This window comes from Callithrix jacchus, chromosome 11 (genome assembly GCF_049354715.1).
Source record: "Callithrix jacchus isolate 240 chromosome 11, calJac240_pri, whole genome shotgun sequence".
NCBI lineage: Eukaryota > Metazoa > Chordata > Mammalia > Primates > Cebidae > Callithrix > Callithrix jacchus.
The window spans coordinates 50662191-50677572 of NC_133512.1; the positions used below are offsets into that span (position 1 = coordinate 50662191).

The 15382-nt window shown below is 38.8% G+C and overlaps 1 protein-coding gene across 6 annotated transcripts in view; it reads right to left on the reverse strand.

The window, feature by feature from the left end:
* The window catches only part of GLCCI1 (glucocorticoid induced 1), a 145664-nt gene that overhangs the window by 12693 nt on the left and 117589 nt on the right, over positions 1-15382 (reverse strand). For all 6 annotated transcript variants that reach the window (XM_054237268.2, XM_054237271.2, XM_054237267.2 and 3 more), the window contains one exon: positions 5983-6193. In XM_054237268.2, the coding sequence (XP_054093243.1) occupies positions 5983-6193 (211 nt within the window). The remainder of the gene's footprint in view (positions 1-5982; positions 6194-15382) is intronic.

Below are 15382 nucleotides of genomic sequence, written 5' to 3' on the forward strand. Positions count from 1 at the left end.
TGCACCATTCTAGGCACTAGTTGATCTGCTGAGACTAAAGCAATGACCAAAATAAAGTCATTTACTCTTGTTGGAGCTTATATCATAGTAAATAGATAAGAGGTGATTAAGTGAAATATATATGCAAGTGTGTTACAAATTTTTGATTTGCTTATATTCTAGACTGAGCAATAATAGCTAAAACTGAGTTGTATACTTAAGTAGTTTTGAATTATGAATAATAATTCAAGCACAGAGAACTATCACAGTATCTACCATTGGTAGAACTGTTAACATTTTCAGAAAGAAGGGACAAGAGCATTTACTGGATACTTATTTTTGTGCTGTTAGACACTGGAATGTATGTATTTTAAGATGCTGTCTTGAAAGAGAGGTAAAATGACCTTAGGGACATAATTCGGTCCATTTTAACCTACAGACTAACTTCTTTATTGGAATAATATCTTTATACTCTGTAATTTTACCACCAAAAGGTTCTTCTAGGATAATAAGCATCCTAGAACCATATAAAGAGAATATTTCAATAAATACATCCTGGTTCAAAGGCAATGATTTTTTTCAAGGTGTGGTAGCTCAAAGAAGTATATCTATCATAGCTGTTTTTACAATATAAACCCCCAAAAGAAAAGTGCCATAAAATCTTGGCTGATTACCTAAAACTAAGAGGGTTAAAGCACAGTAAGGGCAAAGGTCAAAAAAAAAAAAAAAAAACATAGAGCACTAGAGATAAATACAAGTAGGTTAAAATGTATATAGAAAGGAAGAGGAGGGTGCCAAAAGCTGACTGTTTCAAAAGTCTGCCTAGGGTCAACCCCAGACCCTGAAAGATAATACTTTCGTTTTTTTCTCTTAGGACCAAGGGTGGCTCAGTTCTAACACTAAAAATTTAGCAATATGAATATTTATGAAATCACAGAATGAATTAAATAGGCTTATATGCATTGGCTTGAGAAACTCTATCTACATAGCATACACTGTTCCTTCAGGAAAATATAGCTTAAATTACAAGTAATAAATTTATGGATGCTTGGAATACAACTCTCAGTAGTTGGCCTGAATAAAATGATTCCATTTATTTCATGATTACCATAATCAATGTTTCCACAATATCCTGCAAAATTGCAGAATTTTATAACAACTGCGTAAGTGAACTGTGCCAAAGATCAATGATAAGTAGCTGACTGAAGTCTAGATTTTGCAGCTTGCCCAGCATGTTTGGCTACCATCAAGCAATGCTGGCAGAATTGCTTAAGAAACTAATATTCTGACCATTATAAATAGTTACATAAATGACTATTTTTCTTCCTTGCATTTTATTTTGGCCATTATAATGTGGAAGAATGCAAGCTACTTCTTAGGGTACACTCTATGACTGCTCTTATTCTGGGTCTCTGAATTCTTCACACATAGAAGAGCAGTAGTAGTTGCTACAGCTATTAGCCTGGCAACTTTACACATGTGACCAGAGTGACCAAGCTGTCTTCCGACTTTAGGTCACCAGAAAAATCTAGTAAAAAATCAAAACAAAAGACAAAAAACCCATTCACCTGAAATAAGTCTCTCAACAGTTGAAACCTTCTTGATAAAAGTGTTTTTGTCCTGGCATTGCAATCCATACAGGCAAAGAAAAAAAGCCAATGTGTGATGCAGCTAAAATTATTTTATAGGTCTCAAATGATACATAATTGTATAGAATAGATGTTAGGAACAGGCAAAAATAATGTTGGCAAAGTCAGAAAAAGAGTAAGTATATAACATGAACACTAAAAAAATAATCAGCTCACCAGCACATCCCTCATTAGGGAAGATATGCACTGCAGCTGTCCCTCTTCCCACCTGTGTATGTCTATCCAGGCTCCTATGGAGTCTGAACTAGTTACTTTACCACAGAATACATTTCTTTAAAGCAACTTCAGAATTTGTTGATATGTAGGTACTCCATATCAAATCAATCCTAGTTGACTTCAAAATTATAGAATTCATTCTGTTTTCACAATAATGAAAAGCTCTAAGAAAGCTATACAGCTTCCTTTTGTCTTTAAAAAATAAAAACCAATTTATGATTTACTGTAGAAAACATACATTATAGGAAGAATTAGTATCTTTATTCTTTTGAGACAAAGTCTTGCTCTGTTGCCCAGGCTGAATGCAGTGACTGATCTCCGCTTGCTGCAACCTCTACCTCCCAAGTTCAAGAGATCCTCCGGCCTCAGCCTCTCAAGTACTTGGGACTGCAGGTGCATGCCACCACACCTGGCTGCTTTTTTGTATTTTTAGTATAGATAGAACTTCACTATGTTGGCTAGGCTGGTCTTGAACTCCTGATTTCAAGTGATCTGCCCACCTTGGCCTCCCAAAGTCTTAGGATTACAGAAAGTAATCCTAGTATCTTTAAAAATGGTAAAACCCATAGTTTGGGCTTTACATAAAGAAGAAATGAGTCAGAAACTAGCCTACAGTTCAAATGACATAACATATATTAGTTTCAGAAATTTTACAATTTTTGGACAACTCCCTCCTTTATACTTTGAGTGTATTATTTGTTTACATTCCTATTACTCCCTATTAGACTGTCACATCTTATTCATCTCTGTTTCTCCACTCTCTAGTATAATAGCTGACATAAAATAAACTCTCAACAAGTGTTCCTTAAATAAACTCAAAGTATAACCTCAGTTGAAATACATAAACCTCAACTCCCAATTCTAAAATACACATGTGCATACTTACATATATGAAAGGGATAGGTGCTATTTTAATTTTCTCTTTACAAAGATGGTATTTGATTTTTTGAGAACTAGAAACCTTGTATTGCATAACAGAGCTACACAGTTTTCCCGGGAGTAGTAACATAAAGTTGATCTTAATCACAAAGTAATGCCTCTTAGCTAAATATGGTAGATATTATGAAACTGATGTCATGGGGCTTTAATTCTCAAACTGAGGTGATCTTGTAGAAAACAGAGAAATGTCTTAAATAATTATGAAACCCATTCTATATTTACAAGTTCTAAAGAGATTTTTAAAAAATCACTATTAAGCAACATTAATCACCACTTATTGACTGTTTACCATGTGCCAAAAGTTGTGCTAAGCATTTTGTTATATCTCATGTAACCCCAATAATGATATGAGGTAGGTGTTATTACCCTATTTTACCAAGAAATATTTTTTAACTATTAGGAAAAAAACTCCACCTTTAGTGATGATCTGAACCAATGTTCTAATTTTACATGTTAAACCAAAAAATAAAACCAACCAAGAGGATGAGCATAGTGTTATGCAGGCAGGTATCTGGTATGGAAGAACAAAAGGACATAGAGGAAAATATACAAACAAAGGCAAATCTTAGGAAAAGGTCTAACCTGTCTAAGAAATGGTCAGAATTCACATTACTAGATAATTGACACAAGCTAGGCCAGAGAAGGAGATTTTGACTAAGCTGTGGAAGAAAAAAATAATTATTTTTTCCTGAAGGCATTTAGGGAAACTAACAGGTGATAATAAAGGTGACTATTTTTTATAGGAGCAACTGCCATTCATTAAATCCTTGAGAATTAATGCAGGTTTTATGTCCAAAATTTCACAGGATTCAAATGCATTTCTATGGTCCCAAAGCCAGTGCTACTCTTAGGTTCCATGTTATGTCTCCTGCAAAAGACTCTGGCAGGACAGTGAAATGATCATACCTTCTCATAATACAATAGATTGTACATCTTTAGGAAAAACAGCTATTAAATATTAAAGATCATACACTGTTTGAAACTTACGATGTAAGTGAAGACCTATGAGCTCCAGAAACCAGTATTCACTGAGAGGCCCTGAAGGTAATCTTATAACCAGTTAACCAAAATCTAACTCATCTATCATCTTCTCAATACATTTTATATTTGGTTCAGCATCTCTCATTTATCCACAGTATTAAAGAAAACAGAACTCCAGAATTGTCTAGTTGTACTACTACCATTATTTATACTTTTTATTTTTACCCCAGTTATGAGAGTTAAGTAGCAAAAGTGGCCACCCTGAACTGTACTTATCCTTTCTACTGGCATAACAAAAAGGATGAGTTTGGAATCAAGACAGACTGGTTTCTCTGTTCTCCACCTATACAACCTAAAACAAGTTACTATTGATAAATAATAGTAACATTTCCATTTACCTTCAAAACAAACACTCCCACTGGAAGCAAGATGTTTTGTTTTATTGTGAAACATCCACATTAAAAGGTTGTGAGGAAGTGATTGAAGGTATCTGCTCTCACAGGACGCTTCGGTGAAATGAAAGTTTCATAGTCTGACATTTTAAGAAATGGAGACTTCCCACATGAAGCCAAGAGATACCTGAGGTACTACATTCAATATATCCTTAATGAAGGTAAGGGGTCCCCAAGGCCTTCAATAATGAAATGGTCAACAAGAAAGGGGAAAAACCTCTTTGGATCTACCCACATGTATAAGAAGAGGACAAAGTCTAAAGTAGCTTCCACTTAACGTCTCAGAAGAGTTAGGTATAATGATAAGTAAAAGAAGTCAGACACAAAGAATATATACCATACTGGGCCTGGCGCGGTGGCTCAAGCCTGTAATCCCAGCACTCCGGGGGACCGAGGCAGGTGGATCACAAGGTCAAGAGATCGAGACCATCCTGGTCAACATGGTGAAACCCCGTCTCCACTAAAAATACAAAAAATTAGCTGGGCATGGTGGCGTGTGCCTGTAATCCCACCTAGTCAGGAAGCTGAGGCGGGAGAATTGCTTGAACCCAGGAGGCGGAGGTTGCGGTGAGCCGAGATCGCGCCATTGCACTCCAGCCTGGGTAACAAGAGCAAAACTCCGTCTCAAAAAAAAAAAAAACTAAAAAAAAAAAAAAGAATATATACCATACTATTCAATTTCTATGAAATCTAGTAAGAGGGGAAACTATAGTGATGGAAGTCAGTGCAGTGGTTACTTTCAGGTGGAGAGGGGAAGGATAGTATTTGGGAAGAGGGCCAAGGGAGCCTTGTGGGGGTAATAAAAATCTTCTGTATCTATGCTTGATCTAGGTAGTGATTTCATGAGCACACACATAGGTAAAAATTTACTTGGCTGAGCACTTATGATCTGGCCATTTTGCATATAACAATCCATCAATCGTAGGCGGTAGGGGTCAATTCAGAACAAGGACCATAAACCTCCTGCAAGATTTTATAAACCGTAACTTTGTACGGTTTTACATTTTTGTTACCATTGACCTATCTCTCTATGGCGACAAGCAGTAAATGTTTTATAAAAATAAGATCAGTGTTTCTTTGTAAGTAGCTAGGAAGGCAGAAGCTGGGCAGTCTACATGGCCTTCTGTAGCTAGGTCTTAGGGGGCTAGAAACAGAAAGAATATAGGGAGTGTTGGTAGACAAGTGGAGGTGGACACAGGATAGAAGAACATGGAGAGACAGTTTGGGCTTGATAGGCAATAAGAATCCCAGAGTTTCTCAACAGTTAATAATTTATCTACATACCATAATATAATCCCTGATGTCCTGTAGGTACAAGGGATGTAACCAAGTTTTAGTACACTTGGTTAAAAACACACTCATTTTTTTCCAACATAATTTTTAGAAATTATTTCCTTGCAAATCAATCTGATTATAAAATCTAACTTTAAGCTTGAGAAGGATAAACTCTACCATAGCCATCATCCACTCTGGACAATATCAAGGAAAAGACCTATGCATTATATCAAGTTGTACACACTCCATTTTGTGGCTTTCATTAGCTGTTAGAACCATGCGCTGTGCTTCTCTGACACATTTATGGAAGATGTTTGTTACAGTCACAAAGAAGGGGGTATGTGAAACCAATGAACAAAGAAACCTAGATTAACCAATCTTTGACAATGTCACCATTCAACAAAATAAAAAAAAATGATGCAATGGTCTAAGACAAAGTATAATGAGCAAGGCCCATAACAAACCCGCTAAGAGGATGATTCCATTCTTACCTTTATCACGATCATAGAGCAAATCTTCTGTTGAGCAAGGGCTACCATCTTGGGATTCCGGGGGACAAAAGGGGGAGACACAGGGTGAATGACTGCTGCAGCTACTGCTGCGCTCCTGGACAGAAGGTGTCTGAGTGTCAATGCTGCGAGTACTACTGCTTCGGTAATAAGCAGGGAGTGGAGCTCTTCGACCATCTGGTATGTCCAATGGCTGTAAGAGGAATACCATTAAACATCCGACTGCTGGTGTACACTCTGTCTACATAGAAAGTATGTAGTATTCCTGTTGATTTCATATTCCACCACTATTGACCCAATTTATTCTTCAAAGGCTAAAGACCAAGCTTGCGTCTTAAGCTAATTTCTGCATATGTTACCTTTATTGAGCTAAAAATTTATTTAAAATCAAATTGTTTGCCTTAAAAATTCCATAGCTCACTGTATGTACCTGTTGGTCAGTACATCCCATAATATTCCTCAAGGACATCAGGAGTTTTAACACTATATCCCTAATGCCTGGCACATGGCAGATATTTAGTGCACATTTGCTGAACGAATTAACTGAATTGCTAAAAAAAAAAATTCACTTTGACTTGCTTGTAAGAAAAAGTGAAATCTCATATTCACAGGTACACATTTTTCTGTTTGTTCATTCCTTCCTATTTAATTTTTTTAAAGGCTATGAACAGAACCATCGTTTCTATTTCCTTTGCAAATTATCCAAAATTTCTAAGAGATTTATTCTATTACTACTCAATAGAGGTTATTAACATAACTCAGAAGAATTCTACTAATATTAGAATAAATCAGATATCAAATTCTACTAATTTGGTATCCAACTAAGTAGGACTACTCAAAATTTTCCTTAGTTTGAATACATTATTCTTAGTAGCAAAAAGAAGAAATAGGAAACCATAATCACAGAGCCATATATTTTGGTCTTGAGGGCACCTCAGAGCTTATTAGTCTATTGTTTTCTTTTCACAAATGAGGAACCTATAGTTCAGAGCTCCTAGTGATACAGCTAATTAAGTGGCTTCAGAGATGCTGCAGTGGACTCTTTCTACTCTACTACTCTGATTCTACTGTAAAAATAGATCTTACTCCATATTCTTCATTTGTGTGCTAACAAAATAAGGTTAACAAGTAAAAGTCTCTATATTAAATTATTAAACACACACGATTGCAATGCTAGGGAAAAGAACCAATATACTGTTATTTATATTTTCACTGTTGTGTCTACTGCTCTTACTCTGATCATTGTCATTTCAGAGATTTTAGAAACACTGTCAAGGGAAATGAAGGAAGGTAAAATCAGGTAAGATTCAAAATGTATTAATATTTTCTAGACCAAACAAGTGAAGGCTGACACTATGCAAATGAAAACATCATTTAGAGTTCTGCCCCTGCTGTCCTTGAACTGGAGAAGAAACAAAGAGGCTGAAGGCTTTACTTGGACTGCTAACATGACACAGTCATCATACAGAGGGGAGCCCAGTCTCTTCCCTGTGAGCCCTCAGCACCCCACCCTTCACCCAGTGGGGGTCCCAGCTCAGGCCAGCAGCACAGCTGCCCCACCCCTGGCTGAACATCCCAGTAGCAGCAGATCTGTGTATCTGAAGTGGAGCTCCCAGAGGCAACTGAAAGCCCCTCTGCCACTGCAGTGGTACCCTTGCTACCCTTGGATTAGGAAAAGGGCAAAGACCCTGAGTGCTTTAACCATATCTCCAGCAAGCTGCCACTGTCCTAAGAAGAGGTCAGTCTGTCTCCCCGAGGAACCCCGCCCCCCCCCCCCCCCCCCGCCGCGCCCCCCGGCCCGGCTTGGGCCCAAAACACAGCTGCTCTATCCCAAGCCAATCACACTGGCCACAGTTTTGCATTTCTCTGGGGTGGAGCTCCTAGAGACAAGTGACCCCTGCCACAGCCACTGCCAAGGTCCCTACCCCTGCTGCCTCCAAGCTGGGAGAGAATATAAAGCCTTAGCTCACCCCAGAGCTGCAGTGTGCAGCCTGGGAGTGCCAAGCCAAGATCTGCAGCCAGCAATTGGGTGGGAAAGGAGCCCACACTTTCAGAGCACTGAGATGGAGCACAGCTGCAATGTGCAATGGTGAGGAAATACAGAAAAGCCACGTGGCTGAGCAAGAGTTTACCTACTGGCCATTACACTTAAGAGCCATCTGTTGATCAGAGCGCAAACTTCAATACCAAAAATACTTTGCTAATAAGCCCTCCTGTGAAACAAAAGACAATAACTCAGCTACAAATAAAGACCCTGCACAATGCCTTGGCTTCTGAAAATATCCAGAAAAGCCAAGCGACTGTACAAATTATACCATGGAGGGTACATCAGCCCACAAAGATGAGAAAGAACCAGTGCAAGAACTTTGTCAACTCAGAAAGCCACAGTATCTTCTTTCCTCCCAATGACCACATTAGTTCCCCCACAAAGGTTCTTAAGTAGGAATGTCTGAAATGACAGAAAGATAGAATTCAAAATATAGGAATGAAGATCAAGATTCAGGAGAAAGCCAAAACCCAATCCATGGAATCTAATGATTATGATAAAATAATACAGGAGCTGATTGATGAAATGGCCATTGTAAGAAGGAAACCAACTGATCTGAGATCGAAAAAGACATTACAAAACTTTCATAATGCAATCCCAAGTATTAACAGCAAAACAGACCAACCTGAGGAAAGAATCACAGAGCTTGAAGACTGGTTCTCTGAACTAAGTTGGACAAAAAAAATTTTTTTTTTTTTAATTTGAGACAGAGTTTTGCTCTTGTTGCTCAGGCTGAAGTGCAATGGTGCAATCTTGGCTCATTGCAACCTCTGCCTCCTGGGTTCAAGAGATTCTCCTGCCTCGGGCCAGGCGTGGTGGCTCAAGCCTGTAACCCTAGCACTTTGGGAGGCCGAGGCGGATGGATCACGAGGTCAAGAGATCGAGACCATCCTGGTCAACATGGTGAAACCCTGTCTCTACTAAAAATACAAAAAATTAGCTGGGCATGGGGGCGCATGCCTGTAATCCCAGCTACTCGGGAGGCTGAGGCAGGAGAATTGCCTGAACCCAGGAGGCGGAGGTTGCGGTAAGCTGAGATCGCGTCATTGCACTCCAGCCTGGGTAACAAGAGCGAAACTCCGTCTCAAAAAAAAAAAAAAAAGAGATTCTCCTGCCTCAGCCTCCTGAGTAGCTAGGATTACAGGTACCTGCTACCATGTTAGCAGAGACACGGTTTCATCATGTTGGCCAGGCTGGTGTTGGACTCCTAACCTCAGGTGATCTACCTGCCTTGGCCTTCCAAAGTGCTGCAATTACTGGCGTGAGCCACCGTGCCTGGCTGAAATTTTTTAAAAAGAGTAAACACAATGAACGAAGCCTCTGAGAAATACTGTACTATGTAAAGAGACTAAATCCACGATGCACTGACATCCCTAAAAACAATGAGGAGAAAGCAAGTAACTTAGAAACCATATTTCAGGATACTGTCCAAGAAAACTTCTCCAACCTCAGTAAAGAGACCAAATTCAAATTCAGGAAATTCACAAGAAGACCATCCCCAAGAAACAAAATCTTCAGATTCCCCAAGGTTGGAATCAAAGAAAAATAGAATAGGCGGGTCACCTACAAAGGGAACTCCATGAGGCCAAAGCAGACCTTTCAGCAGAAGCCCTGCAAGCCACAAGAGATTGGGAGTCTATGTTCAGCATTATTAAAGAAAAAATTTCCAAGCAAGAAGTGCATATCCAGTCAAACTGAGCTACAAAAGCGAAGGATAAGATCCTTTTCAGACAATCAAATGGTAAGGCAATTTATTACTACCAGACCTGCCTTACAAGAGGTCCTGAAAGGAGTGCTAAATATGAAAAGGAAAGAACATTATCAGCCACTACAAAAACACACTTAAGTACACAGAATAGCGACACTATAAAGCAACCACACAATTAAGTCTACATAATAACTAGCTAACAACACAATTAAGGGTCAAATCCATACATATCAATAATAACCTTGAATGTAAATGCGTTGAATATCCCAATTAAAAGGCACAAACTGGCAAGCTGCATAAAGAAGCAAGACTAAATGGTAGGTGTCTTTGAGAGACCTAGCTCACATGCAAAGACACCCATAGGGTCAAAATAAAGGGATGGATAAAAATCTGCCAAGCAAATGGAAAACTGAAAAAAGCAAGTTTGCTATTCTAATTTTAAACAAAACAGATTTTATACCAATAAAGATCAAAAAAGGCAAAGAAGGGCAGTATATAATGGTAAAGGGTTCAATTCAGCAGGAAGACCTAATTATCCTAAATACACATGCACCCAACTCAGGAGCATCCTGATCCATAAAGTAAGTTCTCAGAGACCTACAAAGAGACTTAGATGTCCACAAAATAATAATGGGAGACTTCAACACCCCACTGACAGTATTAGATCATTGAGGCAGAAAATTAACAGAGATGTTCAGGACCTGAACTCAACCCTTGACCAAATGAACTGAGCAGACATCTATAGAACTCTTCACCCCAAAACAATAGAGTATACATTCTTCTCATTACCACATGGCACATACTGTAAAAACCACCACACAAATGGACATAAAACAATCCTCTACAAATTTAAAAAAAAAACAACCTGAAATCATGCCAACCACACTCTTGGACCACAGTACAATAAAAATTGCAATCAATACTAAGAAAATTGCTGAAAACCATACAATTACATGGAAAGTTAACAACTTGCTCCTGAATGGCATTTGGGTAACAAATTATGGCAGAAATCAAGAAATTGTTTGAAACTATGAGAACAAAGATACAATGTATACTAGATTCTATGGGAAACAGCTAAAGCAGTGTTAAGAGGGAAATTTACAGCTCTAAAGGTCAACATAAAAAAATCAGATCTCAGATAACAACTTAACATCGTATCTAGAGAAACAAGAGCAAACCAACTCCAGAGCTGGCAGAAGACAAGAAATAACAAAACTCATAGCTGACTTGAAAGAAACTGAGATGCAAAAAAAAAAAAAAAAAATCCCTAAGTTATTCTTTGAAAGAATAAGTGAGAGAGATAGATAGCCAACTAGACTAATAAAAAAAGATCCAAATAACATCAGAAATGACAAAGGGGATAGTACCACTGACTCCACAGAAATATAAAAAACCCTCAGACTACTATTATGAACACCTCTATGTGTACAAGCTAGAAAACACAGAGGGAATATGTAAATTCCTGCAAACATATAACTTCCCAACACTGAACCAGGAAGAGAGAATCCCTGAACAGAACAATAATGAGTTCTGAAACTGAATCAGTAATAAAAAGCCTACCAACCAGAAAAGAACCATGAACCACATCGATCCACAGCCAAACTCTACCAGATGGGTAAGTAAGAGCTAGTACCATTCCTACTGAAACTATTCAAAAAAATTGAGGGGGATTGACTTCTTAATTAATTCTGTAATGCCAACATTATCCTGATACCAAAACTTGGCAGAGACACGACAATGACAACAAAAACTTCAGGTGAACATCCTCGATAAAAATAGATGCAAAAATCCTCAACAAAATACTAGCAAGCCAAATCTAGCAGCAGATCAAAAAGTGAATCCACCATGATCAAGCAGACTTTATCCCTGGGATGCAATGATGGTTCAACATAGGCAAATCAATAAATGCAATTCATCACATAAACAGAACTATAAACAGAAACCACATAATTATCACAATAGATGCGGAAAAGGCTTTCACTAAAATCCAACATCCCTTCATATTAAAAACTTCCAACAAACTAGGCACTGAAGGAACATACTTCAAGACAATAAGAGCCATCTCAGAAAAACCCATAGTTAATGTCATACTGAACGGGCAAAAACTGGAAGCATTCCCTTGAAAACTGGAATGAAACAAGAATGCCCTCTTCTCACCACTTCTGTTCAACATAGTACTGGAACAGAACTATGTTGACCAGAGCAATCAGACAAGAGAAAGAAATAAAAGATATCCAAATAGGAAGAGTAAAGGCAAACTATCCCTGAATGCAGACGATATGATTCTATACCTAGAAAAATCTCACAGTATCTGCCCAAAGGCTCCTTGATCTGATAAACTTCAGCAAAGTTTTAAGAAACAAAACATACAAAACTCAGTAGTCTTCCTGTATACTAACAATATCAAAGCCGAGAGCCAAATAAAGAACACAATCCATTCACAATAGCCATAAGAAGAATAAAATACCTAGGAATACAGCTATCTAGGGAAGGGAAAAATCTCTAGAATAAGAATTACAAAGCACTGCTCAATGAAATTAGAGATGACAGTATCAGATGGTAAAACATTCCATGCTTATGAATAGAAAGTATAAATATTGTTAAAATGGCCATACTGCCCAGGTGCGGTGGCTCATGCCTGTAATCCCAGCACTTTGAGAGGCCAAGGTGGATGTATCATGAGTCAGGAGATTGGCCATCCCGGCCAACAGAGTGAAATCTGGTCTCTACTTAAAAAAAAAAAAAAAAAGTTAGCCAGGTGTGGTGGCACGCGGCTGTATTTCCAGCTACTCAGAAACCTGAGGCAGGGTAATTGCTTGAACCCCGGAGGCGGAGGTTGCAGTGAGCTGAGATCATGCCACTGCACTCCAGCCTGGTGACAGTGTGAAACTCCGTCTTAAAAAAAAAAAAAACGGCCATACTGCCCAAAGGAGTTTCCAGATTCAGTGCTCTTCCCATCAAACTTCCAATGATACTCCTCACAGAAATAGAAAAATCTATTTTAAAATTCATACAGAACCAAAAAGGAGCTTGAATAGCCAAGGTAGTCCTAAGCAAAACACCACAGCTGGAGGCATCATATGGCCTGGCTTCATACTATACTACAAGGATATAGTAACCAAAACATGGTACTGGTACAAAAGCAGACGTATAGACCAACAGAACAGAAGAGAGAGCCCAGAAATAACACTGCAGACCTATAACCATCTGATCTTTGACAAAGTCGACAAAAATAAGCAATGGAGAAAGACTCCCTATTCAATAAATGGTGCTGGGATAATTGGCTAGCCATATGTAAAAGATTGAAACTGAATCCCTTCCTTATACCATAAAAATCAACTCAAGGTGGATCAAAGACTTAAATATGAAACCTGAAACTATAAAAATGCTGGAAGATAACCTAGGAATTACCATTGTGGACATAGGACCCGGCAAAGATTTCATAATAAAGATGCCAAAGGCAACTGCAACAAAAACAAAAATTGAAAAATGGGACTTAATTAAAGAGCTTCTGTACAAGAGGTTTCAACAACAGAGTAAACAACCTATGTAATGGGAGAAAATGTTTGCATACTATGCATCTGACAAAGGTCTAATATCCAGAATCTAAAAAATGAAAACAAATTAGTAAGACCTTGCCTGTACTAAAATTAAAAAAAAAAAAAATCAGCTGGCTATGGTGGCATGTGCCTGTAGTCCCAGCTACTCAGGAGGCTGAGGTGGGAGAATCACTTGGGCCTGAGAGATTGAGGCCACAGTAAGCCATGACTGTGCCACTATACTCTAGCTTGAGCAATGGAGCAAGACCCTGTCTTAAAAAACAAAACAAAACAAAAAAAACAGGTAGGCAAATCACATGGACAGACAGTTTTCAAAGGAAGGATATACACATGGCCAACAAGCATATGAAAAAATGCTCCACATCACTAACTATTACAGAAATGCAAGTCAAAACTGCAATGAGATACCATCTCATCAGTTAGAATGGCGATTATTAAAAAGTCAAAAAACAGATGTTGGCAAGGTTGTGGAGAAAAGGGAATGCTTATACACTACTGGTGGGAATGTAAATTAGGTTAATCACTGTGGAAAGCACTGTGGTGATTTCTCAAAGAACTCAAACCAGAATTACTTTTCAACTCAGCAACCCATTATTGAGTATATACCCAAAGGAATATAAATTGTTCTACCATTAAGACATGTGCGTGTGAATGTTCATCACAGCACTATTTACAATAACAAACACATGGAATCAACCTAAATGCCCATCAGTGGTAGACTGGATAAAGAAAATGTGGTACATACACACCATGGAATATTATGCAGCCATAAAAAGAATAAGATCATATCCTTTGCAGCAACATGGATGGTGCTAAAGGTCATTATCCTAAGCAAACTAAAACAGGAACAGAAAACCAAATACTATACATATTCTCAATTATAAATGGGAACTAAACATTGAGTACCTATAGACACAAAGAAGGTAACAACAGATACTAGGTCCTATGTGAGGGTGGAGGGTGGGAGTAATACCTGAAAAACCACCTTATCAGGTAGTATGCTTATTACCTGAGTGGTGAAATAATCTGTATAACAAATTCTCGTGATATGCAATTTACCTATATAACAAACCTGCACATGTGCCCTTGAACCTAATAGTTAAAAACTTCATTTGTCTACAGAATGCTGCTAAACAAAAACTATACCAACTTCACAACCTAACAATGACTATTCTAAAGAGAGTTTTTAATTATTTATATATCAGTTCATTTTATGAACAAAAAATGTTAACAAGGCAGGATGATCCAAGATGGCCGATCACTAACATCCCGGGATTGCAGCTCTCAGGGAAGGCGCGGAGAACCAGAGGACGCCACACTTTCAGACAAATTCTGGTCGCTCACGGAGCAGGAGATCCCCCAGTGGAGGAAACACACGGGTGGCCAGCGCGACTCTCGTGGCCGGTGCAGCGGTTCCGCCGGCACCTCGGCGCGGCAGCTCTCGGAGCAAAGTAAACAGGTTCGGAGGACCTGCACGGGTTCCCAGCAGGACACCAGAGCCCAGCACAGCCGCTGTGATGGCACCTTGGTGCGAGAGCGCTAGGCGCAGAGTAAACAGGACCGGTTTCCCTTCTGACCGAGGTTTGGAGCCCCGGGAAGGCAGAGTCGCCTACTACCGACACAAGAAGGAAGCCCGACAGGAGAATCCTGGGCAGAAAAGCACCATCAGTTTTAACGCCTCTGCTCTGGCCCTGGGAACTAACAACCTGGACTAACTCAAGAGACCTAATCTGAAAGTTGGTAATTTCAAAGAGACAGGAGGATAAATTTACAATGACGGGAAGAAACCAGTGTAAAAAAGCTGAGAATACTCAAAATCAGAACACCTCTCCCTCTAAAGATGATCACAGTTCCACATCAACAATGGAACAAGGCTTGATGGAGAACGAGCGCATCCCAATGACAGAATCACTCTTCAAGGAATGGATAATAAGAAACTTCGGTGAGTTAAAAGACCATGTTGTAGCCCAACGTAAAGAAACTAGGAACTTTGAAAAAAGGTTTGATGAAATCCTATTGAGAATAGACAACTTAGAGCGGAGTATGAGTGAATTAATGGAACTAAAG